The sequence below is a fragment of the Akebia trifoliata genome, chromosome 13 (genome assembly GCF_017979445.1).
Source record: "Akebia trifoliata isolate Shusen 1 chromosome 13, ASM1797944v1, whole genome shotgun sequence".
Lineage (NCBI taxonomy): Eukaryota > Viridiplantae > Streptophyta > Magnoliopsida > Ranunculales > Lardizabalaceae > Akebia > Akebia trifoliata.
The window spans coordinates 4,419,748-4,445,682 of record NC_141387.1 but is presented as its reverse complement, the minus strand read 5'-3'; the positions used below and the strand labels follow the sequence as shown (position 1 = coordinate 4,445,682).

Genomic DNA, 25,935 nt, shown 5'->3' with positions numbered 1-25,935 from the left:
AAACCTTGGATCTAATTCAAAATAATAATAATTATTTTTTTCTTTTTCTGATGTGAGTTTTTGGATGATACTTAAGAGGGCTGTGGTGTTAGATTTCTGATTAGGTAATCCATTTAAGCAAAAGGACCCTTAGTAAGGCTCAAAATCTTACTATGTTAGTAAGGAAAGGGTTTCACTTTCACAAATAGGTGTAAGGGCATATGTAATTGAGTAACCAAGATTATCAATTTAACTCTACAAGACCTTTTTTTTCTAAACCCAGTCAACAAAAATCTCACTCTTGTAAATAAATAGATGAGAATTTTGATTAAAAAAATATTTATTTAAAAAAAATGTAGTTTCTATTGAAAAATATATTGGGGAATGTTAATATCCAAGACTACTATGCCTAACACTTGTTAGATGATCCAACCAGACAATGAAGTTTGTACCTTAGAGATCATTAGTCTAAGATTATACTGAATAGAGGAATTAGGAAGTTATATAATCCTTATATTTAGTTTTAAGAAGGTCTAATATTATCCTCATTTACTTTATAACACCAATCTAGCTTGGTCAAGTTTAATATCAATGGTATCTGGTCTGTCTACTCGATCCTAATCCAAATCTTGAAGATATGTAATAGAGAAATTGATTAATCAATATGTCTCAATTTCATTTTTTTTTCCCTAAAAACAATTGGACTGATCATACTCTTAGAATCAATAAATCATAAGTTGGACCCATCAAGTTTATGCTAAATAATATGTAAGCCCGAGTTATCAATCATGATATGATAAGCCATTTGGAATTGATAGGCCCCACAAACCATGCCTAAATACCCAAAAATTATAATATTGTTCACTTAAGCCACATTGAATATACTTTGTTTCAAATTAAACAAATAAAAAGAGTTACCTTATTGATTCTTTGATCTTCGTGTAGTCAAAAAAAGAATATAGATCTAGAAACCTATGTAGTTTCATGGGCAAAAAAAATTAGGTTTTTCAAAGGATTAGGATTTTTTTTTTTTTTTTTAAATATTTCAAATATGGTAGGTTATGAGTAGGTGGCATACAAGAACACAAGTGTTTTACAAAAATGACGATTTACGTACGATTAATCTAATTTATTTCATAGTTTATCATTTAATATATTACAATAATGTTTTTATCATTTTAAATATTAATATAGAGTCATTTTGAAATTATATCAAACCCTTATCTTATTAAATTTAAAAGGTATTTATCTATTTATTTTTAATTCCCACAAATTAACTAACGTGGTTATGAGAGGGGCATATTTACAATGGGGCCAATGAGACACTTGCCCCACAAGAATTTTTTAAAATTACATGATCCTTTAGATAATTGGGTGATTTAAATATGTACCCCTTACATTTTGTTGGATATTAGAGATACCCAACTATGTTTTGAAATTGATGACATGCATCCCTTGGCTTTAGTCTTTTAAATAGACTAAGGGGAAAGACTCAAATGCCCTTATCTTCAACCTCTAGTAAAAAATCTAGATTTTTCTTCCTGTAACCAATCATCTTCAATTTCTCCAATCATCATGGTATATCTACTCAAACTTCATCTTCAATTCATCATTTTCTACCTAGAACTAATCATTTACATAATACCTTAAAATTTTTTACCCAAAATCTCATTATTTTCAATTTTTCCAAAAATATTATTTGCTTTTTCTTCCCAAATCTAGTCATCTTCAAGCTCTTCAACTTCTAGGGTAACTTTAATCTATTTAACCTTATTTTAGTCCATCATTTTCTACCTTCTGTTTTTTGTAAAATATTCTAGATTTTTCTACTCAAAATTCATCATTCTATACTTTCTAAAAACTTCTATCTTGCTTTGAGATTTGAAGGTTGAAGTAGATAAAATCTTAAGATAGCTAATGAGGGTAAAAAATTTTATCCAATGAGGTTGAAGATAGTTGCTTTTAAAAAGAAAAATCTTGATTTTTTAATATTAGAGGTTGAATATAAGGCAGTTTAAGTCTTTTCCACTTAGGCAATGTTTATTTGCGCTATTTTTCAGCGTTTATTGCGAGAAAAAAAAATTTTAAATTCAGTACTTTTTGTCAAAATAACGTGTTTGTTTATTTTATTTTTTCAGCGCTTATTGCTGAAAATAAGTGAAAAAAAATTCAGCACTATTTTGATGCTGAAAAAAAGTGCTGAAGCGGTAAGCACTTCGTTTTTTTTGACACGGACAAGTATGCCCTTCATTTTTTTTGAGCATGGACAAGTATGCCTTATTCTTAAAAGGATATTACCTCTTATATCCCGTGGATAAGTATATAAGCACCCCACAAATTAATAAACCCACGCCATGGCTAAATTATTTTGTCTTATATGAGTTAAAAGTTTTGGAATGAGTTGATTTTTGGTGATGAGGATGATCTCTTCATTAATATATAAGCGCCCCACAAATTAATAAACCCACACCATGACTAAATTATTTTGTCTTATATGGATTAAAAGTTTTGGAATAAGTTGATTTTTTATGAGGATGATCTCTACAATGAGGAGATCATCCTCACCAAAAATCAGCACATCTTGAAACTTCTAACCCTATCAAAATAAGTTTAAGAACTGTAAATCGTCCCTTTTTTTTTTTTTGAAAATTATTTTTGACGAGTTAAAAGTTTAAAATGGACTGTTTTTTGTGAGGATGATATATAGACTATATAGGCCAGCCTCACCAAAAACTTTAACCCATATAAAACAAAAAAAATTGGCTATGGCGTGGGTTGCCCTTATTAATTCATAGGATGCTTTTATAATTAAACATCCTTCATTTCCATCGAAAATTATTTATCCAAAATTAAGTTCTTTTAATGTTGATTTCAAATTTTGGTGATTTGTATGACATTATTATTTTTAATTTGAAATTTATGGGCTTTTATAAATAGAAATTATTATTTATAAATTGAAGATCTAAATATTATTTATTATTTAAAAATGAATTGTATTTTAATTTTATGAAAAATAATATATTTTATTGTGTTTGATAAGAAATAGGCATTTGAAACATGCAAACAATATATAATATAATTGTAAGGGTAACAAAGACAATTTACAAGCTTCAGTAATGTGTAACAAACATTATTCAACATCTAAACAAACAACTTTTTCGGCACTTAAATTCAACGCTTATAAGTTTTAGAGCTTAATGCTATTCAGCACTTATTTTTTTTCAGTTTAATAAACAGCACCTTAGTCTATGTACAAAAATTGATGTCAAGGGATGCATGTCAAAGTTTTCAAAACATAGAGGGAGGGTATCTCTAATATTTAACAAAACATAGGGGGGCATGTCTAAATCATCTTAGATAATTTTGATATATTTTGAGTTTGTCCCCACATTTGCTCCATAGAGGTATGAGCGTTGGAGCTTGATTTCACTATAAAGAAAACGAGATAAATCGATACAATAAAACACCTCTATCACTTAGTTTCTCCTTTTTCTTAATCTCAAATTGTCCCAAAACTCTCCCATACTTGAGTTTCTTTAGTCATAAATGTTATAAAGTAAGTTGCATTGATATTGGAGACTCATATAGTCTCAAGGGTGATTCATATTGACTTTCTTGCTTGGTTTTCGAGGCCAAGATGAGCAGCCTTAAGTCATCTTAGCCTCGAGCTGAATTTTTAAACAATGTTGCTCCTCATCCTTGGGAAGCCCTCATACCATATTTCATTCTTCATCTCCACCAACTCTAACCATGCTCCCCTTTTAAGACTACATAGGTTCTTAATTCCTAATCAATTGGCTTATTAACAGTTGAAATTGGAATTTTACTAAAATTCTTGATGTGATTATGTTAGTCCTATTGGTTATATAAAAACATATATAAAAGTCCACTAGTTTGATACTTAAGTCAATGGTATCTAATCTGTCTACTTGATTCTAATCCAAATCGTGAAGATATGTAAAATTTGAACTTTGCTAAAATTCTTGATGTGATTATGTTAGTCCATGATAGGACTTATATAACTTTTCTTTATGTAATCTTGTGTGGAAGTATGGCTTACTTTATTAAAGGTCAATAACAAAAAATTTACAATTCTATTGTTGTATTATTCGAGAAATCGCACAGCAAAATATGGTGGACGCAGTTGTCGGTGTTCTAATACAAAACTTGATCGAAGGTCTCTTAAATGAAGGGCGTGAAGTGCTGAAATTCCACAACTAGTTTGAGAAAATGAAAGGGGAACTCCCTTACATGCAAAGCCTTTTAAAAGAAGCAGATAAAGTGAGGATAAAAGATCAAAAGCAAACTCTGAAGCAAATTACAAGGGATCTAAGAGAATTACTATATGAAGCAGAGGACATTACAGAAGATTGTGAGTTGTTCCTGGAACAAAAACAAAAAAGAGGAGAATCAAAGTGCATGAATTACTTCTCTCTTTCATCATTGAAATATCGTTACCAAATAGGAAAGAGATTGAGTCAAATAAATCAAGATATAGGAGATCTTCGGGAGAAAATGAAATCGTACCTGCCTCTGACTCAAAGTCTTTCAAATGAAGAACAAGCCGAAAGTAGTCGACCAATAAGATATCCAATCTTAATGAACGATGCTGAAATAGTTGGCCTAGAAGATGACGTAAGGAAAATTAAGCGGTGGATCATTGATGCACGTGGGCCCCTGCATGTCATTGGTATTGTGGGGATGGGCGGGATGGGCAAAACTACCCTCGTTGAAAAGATAAAGAATTATGATCAAGTGAAGGAGTCCTTCAAACCTGTCTTGTTTGTGACCGTTTCCCAGACCTTCAAATTTGAGGAATTACTCAAGAACATGTTGAAAATGCTTCATGTAGACGACAAGGAGCTATCGAACATTGATGTACGTGGTCTACTGGAGATATTACATAAACAGCTGGATGGGAAAAGGTACTTGATTATCTTGGATGATGTGTGGAGGACAGATGAAGGGTCGTGGTGGGAGAGCTTCAAGTACGCTTTGCCTCGAACAAATAAGGGTGGTTGTGTTATTGTTACGACAAGGCATGAGCAAGTGGCTCAATCGATGGGAGCACTTGAGAACAACATACATAAACCAAAACTTCTTACCAATGGGGAGGATTGGTCATTATTTTCCAAAATAGCATTTGCAAACGATGGTGGTCATTGTCGAAATCCAAAAATAGAGCAAATTGGCAGAGAGTTGGTTGCTAAATGTAAAGGGCTGCCTTTGGCCATCAAGGTCATGGGAGGAGTGATGCTAGGGAAAGGAGACTCTATCCATGAGTGGAGGCGAATATCCGAGCAACTAAAGGAAGAGTTGGCGGCCCATGATGAGGAGATTTTCGCTCCACTACAGTTAAGCTACGAAGAGCTTCCTATGCATTTGAAGCCCTGCATGTTGTGTTTTGCAGCATTTCCAGAGGATTATTTCAAATTTGATGATATGGTGGTTTATTGGTGGATTGGTGAGGGTTTTGTTCGAGGAAGGGATGGAAAGACTGCATTTGAGATTGGATTGGAGTGCTTCGATGAATTAATCAACCGTGGCTTACTACTTGGTGTAAGGAAGGATGATTATGGCAGGAGATTTATATTGTGTAAAGTCCATGATATGGTACGCGACATGATTATAAAGATTGCCAAGGAAGAAAATTTTATGGGATTAGATAACAGGGGTAAGCTATCTTGTACAGATAGATCACGTCGGGTGGGCATTGTGAATTCACAAATGAATCAAATTAATTCCCAATTGTTGAGGACAATAATCGGGGTTGACTTGGAGGAGAGCGTGGAGGAGTTTGCCTTAAATGTTGGACCCAAATTATGCAAGTTCAAATGGCTGAGGGTATTACATGTTGACTTTGCCTACATGAACATTGATGAAAAATGGCCTTTGAAGGTGAATTGGTTGAATGGGATAGGATCTCTAACACATCTTATTTGTCTTACAATAAGATGTTCTCGTCTGGATGAACTCCCCAATTCAATAGAAAAACTGAAAAATCTTCAAGTTCTACATTTGTTCAGGTTCCCTTTTTTAAAGAGGCTTCCAAGACAGGTGACTACTTTGGAGAGACTAACTATACTGAATTTATATGACTGTGGAGGCCTAGAATACCTACCCAAGGGGGTTGGAAAGCTATCAAACCTTGAATCACTTATGGGGTTTAGGATTGTAAATTCCAATGTCGAACATGCGTGTCGCCTTTCTGACCTGAAAATGCTGATCCGACTCAGACGATTGGAGTTGTTATTTTATTTTACAGATCGCTTAAGAGAAGTGGAGCTTACAATCTTATCTGAGCTCAAACAATTGGAGTCTTTAACCCTAAATTTTTTTAGCGCAAGTGAGGAAATCGTCACGAAAGTGGATTACGAGCTTCCTCCTCTTCAGAAGCTTCAGGAACTACAATTCCAGTGGTATAGAAGAGAAAAGACACCTGTTTGGATCAATCCGACTACTCTTCCAAATTTACGACGACTTTATATTTGGAATGCACACATTACTAGGATGAGTAGGGAGTTCTTTGGGAATAACAACATAGTTTGGGACTTGGAAAACTTAGTCTTAGGTGGCTTAGCAAGATTGAAGGTGGATTGGCTTGAGATGAAGATGGCAATGCCATCCCTAAGACAGCTTAAGGTTTTTCGTTGTGACAAACTCGAGTCAGCCCCATGGAGCAATGATGGATGGTTGGACGAAGGAAGGAGCATAACAAAGAAAGTCAGGCGAGGAGGAGAGGATATAATTGAAGACGCTTTGGCAGATGTGGAGGAGGACTGAGAAAACCATGTACGTAGCTCGTTGATGTGGTTTATTACTCTTTATTGTTTCTTTCTTTCTTGTAATAACTCTTAACTGCTACGGTGATATTATTGTATCGTATTGTATTGTATTATTTCCTTGTTTATAATTTGTTAATGTTCTTATAAGAAACATTATTTAGACTCAATTGCTTCCAGCTGAAATAGAACAAGGGATTGTCTTTGAAATATTCATATAAAAAATATATTATTTTTTAAAATTTTAAACTTGTAGGTAAGGTTTGAAGGGAACCATTATACAAAGGGCATTTCTGTTATTTCAATTGACTTGCTTTAACTATCTCTATATCACGATTTTTGTTATCCTCATTGTTGAGTTTATTTGCTTACTAAATATTTTGCTTCCCCAATATTTCTGTGAAAGTACCTGTAAGACAATATCCTCTGAGTTCCTTAATTTCTTCATTAAAAATATTTCAATTGTTATGTTTTTTATTTTTTATTTTTTTGTTGTAATTAATTGTTGGGTTGATGCAGGTAGCCAATCTCAAAAGTTAGAAGATATAAACTATCCAAAGACTTGTAATTGATTATATTTTCCTTTCTATTTGTATGATTTTTCTTCTTTGTCATTTCCTTATTTTAATTAATATTGCATAAATTTATTAGGATATTAGTTTACAATATTTTTTTTTCTCTCTTATTTTCTTTATTTTTTTTGGATTTTTTTATTTTTATGTGAGGAGAAATTCATCAATTAATATATCATAATTTCATTTTTTTTTTCTTAAAAACAATTGGATTGATCGCACTCCTAGAATTAATAAAACATGAGTTGGACCCGTTAAGTATATACCCAATAACATGTAAGCAATTTGTAATTGACAAGGCCCAGAAACCATGCCAAAAACTATAGCATAGCTCACTTGAGCCACATTGAATATACTTCATTTCAATTTAAAAATAAAATAAAAAGTTACTTTATTGATCCCTCAGGTTTTTAGGAAGATTAGAAAAAAAAAATTATTTATTTAAGTATTTTTAAATATGATAAGTAATTATTAGGAGGAATTTTTTAAGATTACAAGATCCTTTAGATAATTTTGATATATTTTGAGTTTGTGCCCACATTTGAGATTTTGCCCTCACCCTACTCAATTTTTTCTATTTATTAGAACTCCTCTATTATTTTAATATTTAAGATACTAACTTTGTTTTCTAACGGACGACATACCCATCTTTGACCTTGTTAGCCCTCTCAATTTTTCGATGAATAGTTAAGACACCATTTTGCTTTCAAATTGATGACATGCACCTTCAATTTTTAATGGATATTTGAGATATCTCTATGTTTTCAAACTGATGACATGCCCTCTCCCCCAATATTTTTGTTGATCTAAACATCCCTTCACAGTTGGGTGAATATTTGAGATGCTCCTATATTTTCAAACTAAAGACAAGCACCCATCGAACCTTTTTCTTTATTTCTACACTAACAAAAAATAATTTTAATATTCTCATTTTCAATCTGTAATTAAAATATTTCATTTTATTTTTCTATAGTCATTTTGAAAATTTTCAATGTCTATAGAAAATAATTTTATTCGAATTTAACCTCATCTTAATCCATCGTTTTGAATTTTGCCTAATCCCTTGGTAGAAAATCTTAGAATTTTCTTTCCAAAAAATTTCATCTTCTACTTTAAAAATCCTATACTTTCCTTTATGTTTGAAGGTTGAAGTAAATGAGTACTATGGTTCAAGACTAGGATAAAAAATTTTCCTTAGATGTTGAAGATCGCTTTGAAAACCTAAATCAAAAGAAAATTTAAATTTAAATTTAATATGAGGTTATTGAGGACATTTTGCATTAATCTATTAGAAAAGACTAACGTCACAGAGATATTTAGGCGTTTCGGTCAGTATTTGAGATTTGTATATATGTTTTCAAACCGATGACATTTCCCCTTGACGTAGGTCTTCTCTTGTGTACTAATGAGAAATGACTTGAATGCCTACTTCAATCTCTAATCACAAATCCCTTAAATTTTCCCCCTCAAAACCACTCATCTGCAAGCTCTTAAACCTTATCGAAAATTATAGTTTGCCCGCCCCCCTACAAGAAAATCCTTGCTCCACCCCTAATCGGAGTCATGGGCAAGAAATTTTATTAATTTTGATAAAAAGATATAATAATTAATAAGTCTAAATTTACTCCTAGAACAATTTTTGGATGAAAATTTTGATTTCAACAAACCTCTACTATTGTTTCTCTTAGAGATTCTAGTGCTCGAATATTATTTTTGCACTAGAATATTAGTATGATGCATTATATTGTGACGCACATTTATTACATAATATCTAAAAGCCAATTGGTTACTAACGTTAATTGGATTTTAGATATTATGTAATAAATATTTTTGCAAAAAATACAACACTTTAAAAATGCCAAAGAATTTTTTATCTTACAAAAATGTCATTATATAAGTATCACTAATGGACAAAGAATTGAAAGGTAGTTTTGAAAATATAAATTATCGAAGGTTGCTAACTTCCCTAGAGCATAAATGGGTTGGACCCTGGTCAGATCTAACTATATCTATATTCAGATCTAGATTTCTTTATATTGATTAGGATCTGATCAGATCCGTTTTGAATCATACTAGCTAATACCATATCCAAATCCAACTCACATCAGATAATTCTTGAACATTTGGCATTTTTTAATCAATTTTACTTCTTTACAAGCTTAGAATAACATTCTATTTTACCATTATACTCTTCAATTTTATAAGAAATCGATGTAGAAAAGGATATTTAGAAAAACTTAAAAATATGATTTTCAAAACAATATATATTTGGATCTTGGCAAATCTGGGGGTGGATTCGTATCCATCCCCAGATGTGAGTTGGGTCAAGGTATATTAAACTATATTCGACTTATTTTTTTTTATAATTCAGATCTGTTCCATGTTTCCAAACCTGCTAAACTCAATTTTCGAAACTTGGATTTTGGGTGAAGTCCACCCCATTTTATACCCTAAAACATCCCCCATGTGGTCATAAATGTTAGCATTTATATATGGGTAATTATAAAAGCACCCCACGAATTAATAAGGGCAACCCATACTTGAATGATTAAACATAGAAGTTCCTATGGACCAACGAAAATCCAAACTTGACCGAGGATTGTGCACATTGGAGTCTATATTGAGAACAAGTAAGACCCATTGGAGGCCATGCCTAATGATCAAGCCCATTATGGAGCCTGTAATAAGACCATTTTAAGGCCCATGCCCTAACATGACTGGCCCATTCAATGTTGAAGCATATCAGTTGTGTAAGCTACACCGTTACCACTTTTGAGTGGTGCAAAGGAAATCCAGAATTGTCTCTTTTTTTTTTTCCTCCAGTGTCAGTCGAATTTGGAAAAAAAAAAAAAAAAATTTGACTGCATACCTCATGAACATAGTGACGAAAAATCTGCCAATTTTTTTAAAATTAAATTACAGTTTTAATAGTTGTCAATTCAATCATGAAGTTTTTGAAAAAAATCTTTGATTTAAAAAAAAAGGCACGATTAATCGACGATTTTTAAAAAAACTCATAGATTCTTTTATTTTTTAAGATTATTTTAAGTATTATTTTTTCATTTAATATATAACATAAATATTTCTTTTACATCTTTTTAAACAATTATATTTTACTTTTGAATATATCCAAAGTTTTCCCGGCTTTATCAACTTTTTTCCGAAGCTTTCTCTTGCCAAATATTCCTTAACCCGACTTAGTCACTATGCTCATGAGCAATAGCACTTTATAACCATGTCCTCCCTATTAGACAAATTACCAGTCCTCACAAATCCTTTTTTTTTTTTGTGTGGAAGGTTTGGATCAATAGGTCCCCATAATTTTTGGATTGTTAAGTTGGTTCTATGGGTCAATGAAACTGATCATAATTTTGAAAGGGATACTACGTTTACAGATGTTTCATGTTTGATAAATTACAATCTTGTAAACATTTAATAATATGTATTGGTAATATTTATCAAACCATTTGATTAGCCTCTGTGGAATCCCTTGATCAATTATAGAAGAAACAAATGGAGTTGACTCAAATCTCTTGTACCTAATAACAGACCTTCATACAATATAGAAATTTCAAAACATATTGAGCAATAATCTTGCTTGCCTTACAAACAAAATAAGATAAAATAAAAGGAAAGATACGAAGCTACTAGGTATTATAGTTTCAAAGATTTTAAAACAGAACATAATTTGTACTGAACCTTGATGGAATGTGAACTGTTTGAGAATTCTTTTCCACGTCATCGTCTTTAAGATTTAGAACTCTTCGATGAGGTGCTGCTTTTGTCTTGAGAGGAAGTCGAATTAGTGCTACGAGTTTGTGAACTTGGGTTTGAGGATTCAGAGAAGAAATGGATGTTTGCCTCATTCTCCAGAAGAACTTGGAGAGATCTTGGGATTGGTGAAGGGTTCACCTCCAAGAACCCCTCAAGAATCTGAACAATCTGCCCCATTGATGGCCTATGAGCCTCGTCATCCTGAATACACCAACAAGCAACTCTACAAGCTCTAGTAACCTCTTCAACATCAGCATTACCCCCCAACCTATGATCTACAAGTGTTAGGACGTCTACGCCTTCAGTCATCTTGGTTGCAGCCCATGTTGGGAAAAACCCAATCTTTCCATCATTGGATTGCTCCGAGTTTCTTCTCCCCGAGATCACTTCGAAAAGCATCATCCCATAGCTGTAGACATCGGCTTTGGCTGTGATGGCTACACCCGAAATCCATTCTGGTGCAAGATAGCCTCTAGTTCCCCTCATAGTCGTCAAGACCCGACTGAATTCACGACCGATAAGCTTTGCCAAACCGAAGTCAGCCACTATGGGAACGAAATCAGCATCCAAAAGTATGTTCTCGGGCTTGATATCACAATGTATAATGCAGTCTCGGCATTTCTCGTGGAGATAAGCCAATCCTCTAGCTGTCCCAAGTGCAATTTGGTATCTTTTCTTCCAATCTAAGTTACTAGCATCCTTTTGATGAAACAATTGTGAATCTAAAGAACCCTTTGGCATGTAATCGTAGACTAGTAACCTTTTAGTACCTTCAGAGCAGAACCCACGTAGACGAACGAGATTAACATGTTGGATCGACCCAATAGTGCTCACTTCAGTTCGGAATTGTTTTTCTCCTTGACTAAGGCCTTCAAGCTTCTTTACAGCTATGACGGTAGAATCAGGCAACGTCCCTTTGAAGACAGAACCAAAACCTCCACCACCCAACTTTTCTGAAAAATTCTTTGTCACTGTTTGTAAATCTCTGAATGTAAATGCCACCAAAGAACCCTCAACTGTCTTCAATGTTCCAATCGATCTCCTTTTATGCCATAAACAGAGAAGCATCAAAACAAGGCCCAAGACGGCTAAAGTCCCTACAACAGCACCAATAATAACCCCAGTATTTGAAGCCTTTTTTTTCTTCTCTCCGAACCTCTGAAGCTCAGAAGCCGCAAGTCTGAGATAGAGATCTTCGCCACCATTATCACCATTTGAGAGTTCTTGCACATTCAAAAGATCACCACTCCACACTGAACACCCACCGCTTCCATAAGAATAAGCACTGCAAGAACAATTGTTCATGTTCAAGCAAGCCAATTCGCATGCTTTGGCACTCCCAACTTCCAAAGACCGCTGATTTTCAGGCAATTTCCTGTTGGACTTGGATAAAAACCAGTCTTGCACTCCACACTGCAAAGGGGTTCTCCTCACACAACCAAGAGATCTATCACTCAGATTCCAATCTTTGGAGCGTGGTTCAAAGCCTTCCAAACATTGACAGTAGTTAGAATTTGCTTCATCGCAGCTACCGAAAGGCCCACAGATAGCATAAACATCACATTTAAGTTTCGGTTGAGACCAAAACAAGTTCCACTCCTTCGTCTCTGTCAACCATGACAATTGCTGGACTTGACCCGACAAACCAAGCACAAATCTAGAGATAAGGGAATTATTATAAAGATTATATGTGAAATAGCTCTCGTTCTCATTCGTAATATAGCTGAAATTATAGATATAGTTTGCTCTCATCTCGGGAACACCGCTGAAAATATGCCCATTCCATGTTCCACTACTCCAATACCGATGATTCTGAGACTCGTTCCATTGTATAAAATACTGACTAGTTCCATCAGGGTCCAATTCTATAGAAAACATCCCCTTAGCAGGATTTTCTGAACTTTTCCATGAAATAAGTTGCATTGATTTGTTGGTGTGTTTATTAAAATTAAGCTTACCACCTGGAAGCCATGTATCCGTCGGGTAATCGAAACTTTGCCAAATTATATCAGATTTATTCAACCCATTTCTCAAAACAAGATTTCCATCATCCCCAAGAACTGCTTCAGAGGAATTCAAGGTGTTTGAGGTCGAATTAGTGGACCAAATAGCGATTTTGGACTCATCTAGAAGGACTAGATTACCATTTTCTAAGAGTTTCAACTCTGAAGAAGATGGGTCTTTGAGAGGGTTCTCTCTGTTTGCAACCCAAACAACTGTTTGAACTGTGACCTTATTCGTATTGTACCAGATGCCTATGTAGTAGTTGAGAGACTTACCTGGTGTGAAGAAACCAAGGACAAAGTTTTCACCTTTAGAGACTATTGTTTGGTCTCTAGTGAGAGATTGACCTGTAGAGATGGTGTCAGCTGTAACAAAAACATGGGTTTTTGAAGAGAAGATGAAGAAGAAGAGAAGAAAAGGAAAGAACCAAGGATTGTTCCATCTATCCAACATCTCTGCAAAAATTAACAGAGAGACAAGTCTGCCAAAAAGATTTTAGCTTCAAAGAAGATTAGAAGAGAAAGGGTCTTGAATGTTAGATGCTTCGCAGGTCATGAGAAACAGAGACAGCCTGAGCTACAATTACCTCATCTCAACGGCTGTTTTTGTCTTCTATTTTCTAAGTCTTAACTAAGTTTTGACAGTCTTGCCCTTCCCTGTGTTCCTAAGGATAAGAAAAACAAAATAATTATTTCTCTTAGTTTATAATATTGTTAGTAAATCTTTGTTAGTTGTGTGCCTCTTGATTTCTTTGAATTATTTAAGCTTATATTTAAAAAAAAGAGAGTTACTATTTCCACAACAATTTTTACTAATGCCCAACAATTCCTATATAAATCACCTAAGAATTGCATACAATTAGTGTGGCATTAGTAAAAATTGTTGTGGAAATAGCTACTCTCAAAACAATACCCACAAATTTTGAGTTACTCTTTGATTTTGCTAGGGGGGGGGGGGGGGTGGTTTAAACATTGGATTGATGATCCAATTGAATATTTTTCATTTTGATCAGACCACAATAGTTCAATTAGATTAATGCATCTTTATTAAAATGTTTAAAATTATTTATACTTTTTTTTTCCTAAATTATCATGACAATCAATGGTTCTTTAATCAATCAATTTCTTTACAAAATCCAATAGAACCAAATTGGATTACCGATTTGATCCGATTTGTAAAATATTGTTTTGAATACAAAAGTATAAAGATTAAGGGTTTTTGACAAGATGTTGAAAGGGTTAAAAATAAGAATCGTGATAATTTGACGTTCTTTTTTTCAGACGCCCCCAATGAGTCTGGATTTTGATTCGTAGTCTTGTCTTCGGTCTAGGATTACAATGTACTTCTTCAATTGTTTTGGTTCATCCTTTTGAATCTCGTGACTTTGACTTATACAAATAAATAATCGAAATTAGGCAAAAAAATTATTATTTATTAAAAAATAATAAGAAATATGGACTATCAATGAATTATGTCTATTTAAGAAATTTAATGTATAATTAAACCGTAAAGTCTCTATAAATAGGATCTTACAAACGACTTTCTAAACCTTAATAAAAAAATATTTATGATTTTATAATTACCACGTGAGAAAGTGTAAGGGGGCATTTGAAAAAAAAAAGGGCATTAGATTATCATTAGTCTAAAAGCAATACCATCCTAAAGGTTAAAAACAATGGTGTTTTGAATATCAATCGAAGATTGGATATTAGGACATGTCACTCATTTTATAAAGGTGTCATTCTTTGAAAATCAAGGGAGTATCTCTAATTTTTATTAAAACCTAGAGGGTACATAAAAATTATTCTAAACATAATTCATTATTTCTTATCATATTAGCAATTATAGAATTTAAGTACCTCACATACTTTGAAAAATCATAATTTATAAATTTGAGCTTAATTAGTTGTGTAAAATTTACATAATTCATTATAAAAAATAAACAAAATTAAAAGTTGGATAAATAACATTTTATTTTTACCCTTTTTTCTTGCCTGAAATGCCCATTGGATGTAAGGGTATTTTAGTCATTTAAAGTGATTATACCACCAATGGCCCTTTAAAAATTTTAAAATGTTATCTGTAATTTGATAGTCACTCCTCGTGTCAAGTCAAAGAAAGACTTAAAAGCAAGTCCACACGGCCTCACAAGACTTGATGACCCTTCCACCTTCGAGAAGAAATATATGAAAACAACTTTCCACCCACCCCCACCCATTTCAGGTCTAATAATTGCGCCTTTCTTGTTGACCCTATTACCTAAATCAAAGAGGAATTTGACAAAGTCAAAAAAAAAATTAATCTGTGTGGGTTTTTTTTTATACTATATAAATGAACTTTTTTACAGAATTATAGTAATCTTGGTCCTACAAAATAAAATCTTATGGGTCATGGTAACTCCCTATATCAATCCTAGCAGTTGATTCAATAGACACTGCTTTGATCGTATCGAGATACTATCACTGACCTTGCATGATCGGCTTCTTAATGTCAATTGTAAATTTGATTTCATTTCAAGAGTTGGATGGTCATAGATGGAAAAATATTTTATCATGGACCTCTGCGAATTGAAGTTCGATTTTATTTCCAGAATTGGATGGTCATGTTAAAAAAAAATAAGTGCAATCGAAGTAAGAAAATAAATCGAAAAACAAACACAAGACAAGATGTAATAACATAAAGAAACACAGAGATTTTACGTAATTCTCTCAAAATTGAGATACGTTTACGGATCACACCGATTCTACTATACAGAAAAAACTCATAGTTACAAATTACATCCTTTCACTAAAAATAAGAAATATTGACCAATGTAAACGTGTGATTTCATTTACAGTACCTCCTTGTTGACTAGTACTATCAAGCTCTACAAATCCCAATAGATCACGCGTGAGAGGGAAAAATATAATGCAACATCGCCTATATGAAGTCAGTCCACTAGAAAAAATACATACTTTAAGCATGAAAAAATAAGAATAGTTTATCACAAAATCAAAATCCCTCACCGCGTAATCTTATTGCTGCACTAAAACTAATTCACACAATTGAGCTCAAGTTCACTTTAAATTAAAGAGATCTAAGAGTTATCCCAACGTAGAGGGTCTACTTAAGAGATTACACACATTGATCATGACAATTGTTTAGAACTCTAAGAAGCTCTACTTTCATCGTGCTTAATTAGAAGAAAATACTTGACCTTGAACATAAATTGGGGGAAGTCTCTAGAAAATTATATATATTTTAAGACAAATTATAAAAAATATTTTTAATAATTTTTAATTATCCCAAATATATTTTAGATTATTCTTATGATATATAAGAATAGGTGTTCTATACATTTTTAAAATTCTAGTATTTGAAATTTAACATCACAAAGGGGGAGATCCCTCTGATCATAAACCATTTGTTATGAGATGTCTAGTATTCTTATTAGACTTGGATTTTAAGAGACAAGCAATATCAAGAGGGACCTTTACCATGGACGTAGGCCATTTGTCAAATCACGTAAATCTTGTGTGTTTGTTTTGTTATTTTATCTTTACTCTTGTTATACTTCCACACAACACCATTTAAATGCAATTGTAATCAAATTACAAATTTACAATGGATCTCATAATAGGATCCTTTCCTCTCAAAGATCTATTGATTTAGTAACAAGTCTTCCACTCTGTCAGGTTTTAGAATTTTAATTCAACACCCTCACATATATAATCCCAAGTAACACAATTAAAGAATTATTGTATTCACCTAATAAATACTTCTATGCTTAAGTGGCTAAGCAATACCTCAAAAGAGAAAAATGATACTTAATTATCATAAATGACTTATTTATGGGTCCTACCATCTGCCTTGCATGTGATGCAAAGTTGTAGGTAGAAAATAAACAACCCTCATAACTTAACATCTCTGACTTGTACTATAATATTAATGTTAGAGTCAAAAAAAAAAAAAAACCCTTCAATTAAAATAAATGAGTGTATTTATACACAAAATGCTTGCTTGAGATACTTGCACATTTTCTAGTTAGCTTCCATGTGCTTATTCTTTGTCAAATTTTTTTTGTTTATTCAACATATCCTCAATTTAGAATCTACTTTAGATGCAATAATTTTGATAGCGAAGTTTCATTTTAGGGAATTAAATAAATATCATCGTCTCCCTTGTCAAGGTATTAAATATTGTCGTTTGTCATCAAATATGGTCCTATTGAAATAGTGTTGTTCCATCTTTACATTAATGATGATTATTTTCACTCTAAGGAGCTTTGGTAACGACTTACGAGTAAATGTTATCTGATCAAGAGGTGGTATTTGTTGGTGATTGGTAGTTTATGGATGGACGATTAGGACATGCGCCATATGTGTGCTCAAATTTTGAGAGAATTTTCAGAACCAATAACAAACTCATGTTTGATTTGTATTTTGGATTCTTTTAAATTAACCTTCAACTTATGATCAGAAACCTTCTCCTTATATGAGCTCGTTATTCCGAAAGGATGGAGCGTTAGGTCTTCTAAGGGCATGATCCTTCCACTTCTAAAAACATCAAAGCCTTCTTTTTCTTCGGCAATGTAGGACTAAATATCTTCACAAAGACAAGCGAGTACACGAGAGAAAACCATCTTGTTTTTCCTTTGATCGGAATGATTTAAAGTAAGAATAACATCTCACTTATATAAAGTTATAAGAACAGCCACAACCTAAGTACCAAGTACCAACAACAACAACAACAACAACAACAACAAAGAAAATATTTAACTTATAAGTATGATGTAGAAATTCACAATATACTCACCTTGATTGTGAATTGGTACTTGTCGACATGGTGGAGTGCCTTTTGGCCTGAGAAGTAGTTCACATGTTACTCCGTACCTTCAACCGTTCATCAGAAGAAGACTCCAAAAAGACTCCATTACACTCAAGATTCTCCACAAGAGTTTGGAGATATAGTGGGATCGGAGGCGTGCTCACCTCTAATGCACCCTCCAACAGTTGAACGACCTGTCCCGATGATGGCCTATCCTTTTCGTCATCTTGAATGCACCAACAAGCAACTTTACAAGCTCTGACAATCTCTTCTGCATTGCAAACACCTTCCAATCTATGATCTAATAGACTAAGAACTTCTTCGCCATTGTTAAGTTTTCTCGCAACAGTAATAGGAACAAAATCAAATTTATCATCCCTTGTTTGCTCTAGGTTTCTCTTTCCCGATACAATCTCAAGAAGCATCATTCCATAGCTGTAAACATCGGCTTTTGGTGTGATAGGTAGGCCAGAGATCCATTCCAGTGCAAGATAGCCTCTAGTCCCTCTCATTGTGGTAAGAACCCGACTAAAGTCGCGACCGAAAAGCTTGGCTAGACCAAAATCAGCAATCTTGGGACAGAACTCGGCATCCAAGAGTATGTTTTCTGGTTTCACATCGCAATGTATGATGCAATCTCTGCATTTCTCATGGAGATAAACCAATCCACTTGCAATCCCAAGAGCAATTTGGTATCTAGTTTTCCAATCGAGAGTCTTGGAATCTCTTCGGAATAAATGATTATCTAAGGAACCATTTGGCATGTATTCATAGACTAGCAACCTTTTAGTACCTTCGGAGCAAAACCCACGAAGACAAACCAAATTTACATGCTGAATTGTTCCGATTGTGCTAACTTCTGCTCGGAATTGTTTCTCTCCTTGTCTGAGCCCTTCAAGTATCTTGACAGCTATGACAGTCGAATCAGATAATGTTCCTTTAAAAACAGAACCGAAGCCTCCTCCCCCCAACCTTCCGGCAAAGCTCTTTGTCGCAGAATGTAAATCTTTGTATCTAAAGGGAATGAGAGAGCCTTCAACACCCTTCAATGATTCCATCAATTGACTCCTTCGACGTCTCCATATCAGCACAAAAGTGATGCCAAGGAGAGCTAAAACCCCAATGACTACTAAGACAATAACTATAGTAGATGTTTTCTTCTTTTTATGCTTAGAACTTGGTAGTTCCAAAGCCGCTAGTCGAAGATACATGCTTCTTTCATTTACGTCTCCATCGGAGAGCTGTTTCAAGTCCCACAACCCTCCACTCCATATCAAACATCCGTTATCATAAGAATAAGCAGAACAAGAACAATTGTTCAAGCAAGCCAATTCACATTCTTGAACACTCCCCACTGTAAAATTCTGTGGATTTATCGGCAATTGCATCTTGGGCATCAAAAGGAACCCATCTTTTTTATCATCATTCCTACATTGTAAAGGCATCTTTCTCATACACCCACTCGACCAATCGCTCAAATTCCAGTTTTTGAGAGACTTTGGTTCAAAACCATGCAAGCATTCACAGTTTGGCAAGCTTGCTGGATTACAAATACTGAAAGGTCCACAAAGAGAGTAAGGTTCACAATGATCGTTCGGCCGAGTCCAAAGCAATAACCACTCTTGGCTAGTGTTCAACCAAGTAAATTGCTGAATTTGTCCAGATAAATCAATAACAAACCTCGAAAGAACAGAACTATCTTCAACTGTATAAGTGAAATAGTTCTCTTTTTCATTTGAAACATAGTTAAAATCAAAGAAATAACTCGCCGTCATTTCCGGTACTGATGTAAAAATCTTTCCAGTCCAGAGCCCACTAGTCCAATACCTTTGGGTTCTGTTCCAGATTAGATAATACTGACTACTTCCATTTGGGTCTATTTCAAGAGAAAAGATCCCATGAGAAGGATTTTCTGAGTTTTTCCATGAAGCAAGGAATTGGATTTCTCCAGTATTTTTGTTCATACCAAGTCGCCCACCGGGCAACCATGTATCGGTGGGGTGTTCAAAACTCTGCCAAATTACAATAGACGAATTCGACCCATCTCTCAAAACAAGATTTCCAGTGTCAAGAAGCACTGCAATTATAGAATTTGAGGTGGAAGAAGTCGAATTTGTGGACCAAATAGGGATTTTTGAAAGACTTAAAAGGGTTAGATTGCCATTTTCAGATAGTTTTAGTTGTGAGGAAGTTTTGGGGAGTGGTTTATCTCTGTTTGCTACCCAAACTATAGTTTGAACTTGGATATTTTTGTACCAAATTCCTATATAGTAGTTCAGAGATTTACCTGGTGTGAAGAAACCCAATTCAAATATGCCACTTTGAGAGATCATGGTTTGGTTTCCAGTAAGAGATTGGCCTGGAGATATGGTATCAGATGAGATTGAGAGATTGGTTTTGAAACAGAAGAAGAGAATGAGAAGAGAACTGTAGAAAGGATTGGTTCTGGAACCCATTGGTGTAGTAACCATTCAACTAAGAGAGATTGGTATTTAAAGCAGTAGAGGAGAAACAGTAGGTTAAATAAAATAAACGGTTAACTGTCACACTCTACACTGTAAACATAGATTTTCAATGATTTCAATCCACGTTTGATTTCTTAAGGGATAATTATTAAAGCACCTCACGAATTGATAAGGGCAACCCACATCAAGGCCGAATTGTTGTCTTATATGAGTTAAAAGTTTTGGACTTAGTTTATTTTTAGTGAGGATTCAGCCATGATGTGGGCTGCCCTTATTAATTCGTGGGGTGCTGTTATAATTACCCTTACCGTAGGGTGGGAAAAACAAGGTTTTCAAAGGATTACTACATTGTTTGTTTCAGAGATCTATTTTACTCTATGCCATATTGCACAAAAAGAAATGGCCCAAGACCGTCAATTTTGAAAATAATGACAGCTCTAACTATCGTTAGCTGTCTTTTTAAAAAGAGTCGATTTTAATCTATGACGGTCAAAAACTGTTGGCAAAAAATGACTATTTTTGACAGTTGGAAAAACGCCGGTTTATGGCTAACGTTTTTTCTGGATTTATAATATAAAAAAAAATTTGGATTTGTAATTTAAAAAAATTATTTTTAATCGCAATCGTTTATTAATCACAAATTCCAAAATCATTAAAAAAAAAAGAAAAAAGAAAAGATAAAGGGGTGGGTACTTAGACCATCGCTCATTTGGTTTGACAAATTACAAAACTACAGTGTCACCAAACAAATTTATTTTTAAATTTGGGTATTAAACTTCGCCCGTGGCTTATAATTGCACTCACAACATGGATGACGTGATTTACAACAAAAGACCGATGACGTTTTTCTCCCAACTCTGTTTCTTCACAAAACTCCATCTTCCATGAAAACTTCTCCCATGGCTTTACCGCTACAGTCAACAACTACCAAAAGATGGAATCCTGTTATTCAGCCAGCTTGTCATCAGGGCTCCTCCTTGCATGGCTAGAATATTCTCTTCCCGAACATTTACATTTATAAGGTTAAATGGGACATTGAGTTTGACGTACCTCCCACATGTCACAATCACCGATTGTGAATAGTTGAAGAGATCAAACCAAGTTCTGTTGGGAAGTATGTCTCAACTGCAACAACACCATGTCAATACTGGAGATACCATTACACCTTAAAAATGAACACATCCCGGCATAATTATATGTCCAGGTAAAAAGGATGCTAATTATACCAATGTTCTTCAAAGTGGTGTCAACATGGTGTAAAACTTTTGCGACATCTTTCCAATTTGTCTCATGGAGTTTAGTTCATCCCTGCCCTCGTCTATTCTTGTTGGGTTGGAGGAGTCCTACGGATTTCTTCATGGTCTAAAACTGATTAGACAATGACCAAAAACTGAGAATGTCTAGCCATACATCTAAATTCTTAAAAAATCCAAAAACAAATAATAAGAAATTAAACATGGAAAAAATGCAGAGTATCTGCCAGAAAAAACTAAATTACAATGAGAATAGAAGGGAGCAACAAGAAAACTAGTTGTTCTGACTGAGGAGAAAATTAGGCAATAAGAGAGACTGTAGTACTTCAATAAATTATCCTAGGTATTGATGTAAGATCCCATACCATTATTTAAGGTCACAACTGACGAAAGGCTATTGTAACAGACTTGGATTTCTCATTGGCACCATGTAAATGATATAACATCTTGAGTTCTAGAATTAAATGTGCACTAAGAAAATGAAAAAAATAATAATAATAATAATAATTTGTTGATCGTACCATAGTACCTATGGTTGGACACATAAATTACGTTTAGCTTATTAGTTCAAAGACCTCTTTCATCAAGTTAAACTTTCCACCATATAACTGAGAGTTTGGAACCTTATTTCTAATTTCATGTATGAAAACTAAGATGACAAACATATTCATGAATGAATATAAGTAGCTGACTGACCTTCTCCATATGTTTCTCAAGATCTTGTACCTAAGAAAATAATTCTGTAAAATGTTAATAGAAACATTTAAAAATGGAAATCACAAAGTTCAGTATATTTATAACATTAAAAAAGAGTAAAATGTTCAGTTCTCAATCCCAAAGGAACTTCCCAAAACCATTTACAAACATGCCATTGACACAAAATATTTTCAGAATAAGACATGGAGAGTATTTTTGTTCAAACCAGAATTTCACAATCAAAATCACTACATTACCCACGAAATTGACACAACCAAAATTCTAAAATCATAAATTCAAACAATATTACAAAACATTATAACACTTATTCAAACAATTCAGTAGTTTACATTTATGATTAGGTTCATATAAAATCCTAAACCCCCAAAAAAAAATCTAGCAAAAAAAAATGAAAGAACTTCTATTGGCACCCCCCAACATTTACTTCTCAACCATTCACTTGTTTTCTTTATTTTCAATTGGGGTGTAATAAGTAAAAGTTGGGGTTGCAATAGCAGCTCCCTAAACAAATGTCAAATTGCAAAAAAAAAAAAAAAATTCTTAAAAATTTCCAAACTTTATAACCTTCACCAACCCCTTCCCTTCCCAAATATCTAGGTTTGGGAATAATTCATAATCTTTCCAAACCTTAGTTCACTTCTCTATGTTCTTGTTTCGTACAGATCAAAGAAATGAACTACAAAACACAACAGCAATACCGATGAGTTGCAACATCAACACAAAACTTTGTAGCGGCAACAAAAATGAATTGCCAAAGATAATTGAAGGAAAGAGAAGAGATGTCAGATATTTGCCTCAACCAAAGTAGATCATCATAATAAAAAAGAAAGATTTGTATACTAGTCTTCCTTGCAAGTCTAAACAGATATATCTGAAAGAAGGTGAATCAGCAGAACCAAAAGTAAATACCTTTCTGCAAAAATTTGTCTGTGTCCCTGTAACCCTTTTCGTATTACTGCAATTTCCCCTCCTCGTCGAAATAGGCCTTTCCACATATGGACCTAGCATTTTTCATCAGCAAAATAGAGATTTAATTTACTAACTTTATATACATTGTGACAACTTTAAATTTATTTGTTATTTAAGTTTTTATGGGGCTACTATATACCAAATTCTATATTGAGATGTACTGATTTGTGTATCAAAGAATATGAAAACAAAAGCTTAGATTATTAAGTTCTATGTTAGAAGAGTAGGAGTGTCTGAGTAAGCTCAGTTGGTTTGTTTGTTCAATATTTTGGTCCAATAAGTGGTTAATAAAGCAATAGAGAAGCACACCCAATGAAATTGCATTCATCTGCATGTTTTTTTTATTCTCCATCATCGTCTATACCTTATCCCAATTAATGCATTGAGGGCTTTCTCAAATTGCACTCATTTGCCAAACTAGACTTTTTTTTATAAAAACACAAACATGACCTGATTGGGAATTGGTCAGTACATAATAAATGTTTAGCAAAATTTAGAATTCACATATAGGCCACCAAGCCAAGGTTAAAATAAGCAAATTAGAAGCATAATCTATTAGACCCAAAGTAATGTCACCACAAAAAACAACACAAGAACCAACCTAAAACAGACTCCCACAATGCCCATCTTTCATGGGCATCTTACCATAAATAATATAGAAGGCTGGATTATACAGAGTTTGAGATCAAATAGGTAATGAGACAGTGAACCAAGTCCCGATTTGGTCTAAGCAAAAAAGTTCCAATCAAGGTAAGAACATCTATGGGGATGGGATTATGGGAAGTAGTTTCAGACCCTAAAATTGATTAACAGTGTTAGATCCAACTTGACCTAAAGGAAGTGTACAACCTCTCAATTCCTTGAGCAACAAAAGATCAATAATGATAATAAAACCTTACGAGGGGTCCATATGACAAATCCAAGCCGTTTGCCTTCACTCTTTTGGGTTGAACATGCAAATTTCCAAGAAAATATAAGGTTTTGGGTTAGAAACATTTAAAATGTCTTCCAAGCAATAGGGATTATTGTTGATGTTTCGTAAAAATCATACACCAATAGACAAATAAAACAGAAATTTCTGAATGCCTAGCAATTATCTCCCTAAATTGGAAAAAAAATACATGTCTGGAAGAAACCTATGCTCATGAAAATTAATTGATTCCTAATGAATCAAATCGAAATTTCTGAGAATCACCTTCGAGCCCAATCCCACAACTGATCTAGTCTAGCTTTTAAATGCTATGGTAAATCAACACAAGTACAATAGCTAATTTGTTGAACCAACCGTATTCAGTATTCCTACATTTTAACATCAGAAATCTAATTGTTTAATAACATAATCTGCCCTAACATCAAAAAAGCTCATCTCTTAATATTGAAAAATTAAACAATCTCACCCAATTTAATTTAATTAGCCAGAAAAACAAAATGTTCAGAGTTGTTAAACAATTTTTTTTTATACTTAGCTGTAAAAAATCTCATTAAACCAAACATTTTATTTTTCTCTTTTTAAACTATGCTTCAATGTTCAATCCATGATCAGTTTTCAACTCATCATATTGTTTTTAATACTCAACAAAAGATAATCCAGATTTAATGGTAATTACATCTCATATTATAAACAGAGAATCAGAAAATGACATTTTTTTTTTCTAAACAAGAAAGCAAACAATCCCTCAGGATCATCTCATCATTTATAAAACCCTAGTTTCTATTTTACTTTTGAAATTTTTCCCTCAACCAACCAAACAACTGGAGAAAGCATTCAAGGAGAAGTTCCTGACCCAGAAAACATTTCAATAAACCAAAAGATGAAACGAAATAGAAATAGAAAGAGAAGTAAGTACAACCTTACATGTTGAAGACGAAACCTAAGTAGGTTGAAAAAGAGCAATCAAAGATAGCTTTAGTGAAGATTTTAAAAGGAAGAAACAATCGAAGAGAAACTAACGAAGATTACAACTCTTCCATTAGCAAATCCCCATTCAGAAAATACAGATCTCAATTCATAACTGATGTGTGATTCAAGCTTTCTTTGATTCTCACACAATCCTATCTGTTACAGCCTTCAATGGAGTATCTCGATCATCATAGGAGCTCGACGAAGCTCAATTTTAATGAAAGATGGGATTAGGGGTTTGGATGGAGTTTTTACAGGTTTGAGAAGAGAGAGAGAAAGGAAGATAGGTTAGAGTTAGAAGGGGAAACGAAAGGAAAAATTAGGGCTCATTAAACATCGTGGCAGTGGGTTTATTTCAACGGCTAATAGCCGCCAGTTCGTCCTAAAACGACTGTTACGAACCGTCACAATTAACGACTAAAATGATCAGTCGTTTTTAGCTCAATAATCAAGTTGTTTCAGCCTCAATGTGACGTAGTGTCTCATCTCAGCCGTCCGTTTGATGGAGAGTCTCTTTGAGACTAGTGTTTTTTTGTTTTTCCTGTGGTTTGCAAGACATGAAGATCTGTTGTTTTCTGTGCCTAAGTCATTGGGCCCATTGATCCATGAATGTTGAGCCCATCCTTTGGACTACAAACATATGCATCTGTTTGGTAATTTTTTAGTAATAGTTTTAAGCATCACATATTACAAAATTTGTGAACACAAACATGA

At 33.7% G+C, this 25,935-nt stretch overlaps 3 protein-coding genes across 3 annotated transcripts; 1 reads left to right on the top strand and 2 right to left on the bottom strand.

The window, feature by feature from the left end:
- The first annotated feature begins 3,164 nt into the window (after nucleotides 1-3,164).
- LOC147387432 (disease resistance RPP13-like protein 4) lies at nucleotides 3,165-6,853 on the top strand. The gene has a single exon (XM_086421823.1). It carries the CDS (start codon nucleotides 4,210-4,212, stop codon nucleotides 6,760-6,762), a length of 2,553 nt encoding a protein of 850 aa, XP_086277949.1. The 5' UTR covers nucleotides 3,165-4,209; the 3' UTR covers nucleotides 6,763-6,853.
- A 3,999-nt stretch (nucleotides 6,854-10,852) lies between these two features.
- LOC147387431 (G-type lectin S-receptor-like serine/threonine-protein kinase At2g19130) lies at nucleotides 10,853-13,730 on the bottom strand. The gene has a single exon (XM_086421188.1). It carries the CDS (start codon nucleotides 13,562-13,564, stop codon nucleotides 11,081-11,083), a length of 2,484 nt encoding a protein of 827 aa, XP_086277314.1. The 5' UTR covers nucleotides 13,565-13,730; the 3' UTR covers nucleotides 10,853-11,080.
- Nucleotides 13,731-17,340: 3,610 nt separating this feature from the next.
- On the bottom strand, nucleotides 17,341-25,372 carry LOC147387430 (G-type lectin S-receptor-like serine/threonine-protein kinase At2g19130). Its single transcript, XM_086420006.1, has 3 exons — nucleotides 25,273-25,372; nucleotides 23,262-23,353; nucleotides 17,341-19,471 (listed from the first exon to the last, which is right to left on the bottom strand). Exons 2-3 carry the CDS (start codon nucleotides 23,345-23,347, stop codon nucleotides 17,965-17,967), a joined length of 1,593 nt encoding a protein of 530 aa, XP_086276132.1. The 5' UTR covers nucleotides 23,348-23,353; nucleotides 25,273-25,372; the 3' UTR covers nucleotides 17,341-17,964.
- Nucleotides 25,373-25,935: the final 563 nt, after the last annotated feature.

Excerpts from the sequence above, each read along its gene's own strand:
- LOC147387430 (XM_086420006.1), bottom strand. The coding sequence starts at position 23,347 with ATGTGGAAAGGCCTATTTCGACGAGGAGGGGAAATTGCAGTAATACGA. Across the intron at positions 19,472-23,261 it reads AGACAAATTTTTGCAGAAAG|TATTTGTAATCCAGCAAGCT; the intron begins GTATTTACTTTT and ends TGGACCTTTCAG.
- LOC147387432 (XM_086421823.1), top strand. The coding sequence starts at position 4,210 with ATGAAAGGGGAACTCCCTTACATGCAAAGCCTTTTAAAAGAAGCAGAT.
- LOC147387431 (XM_086421188.1), bottom strand. The coding sequence starts at position 13,564 with ATGTTGGATAGATGGAACAATCCTTGGTTCTTTCCTTTTCTTCTCTTC.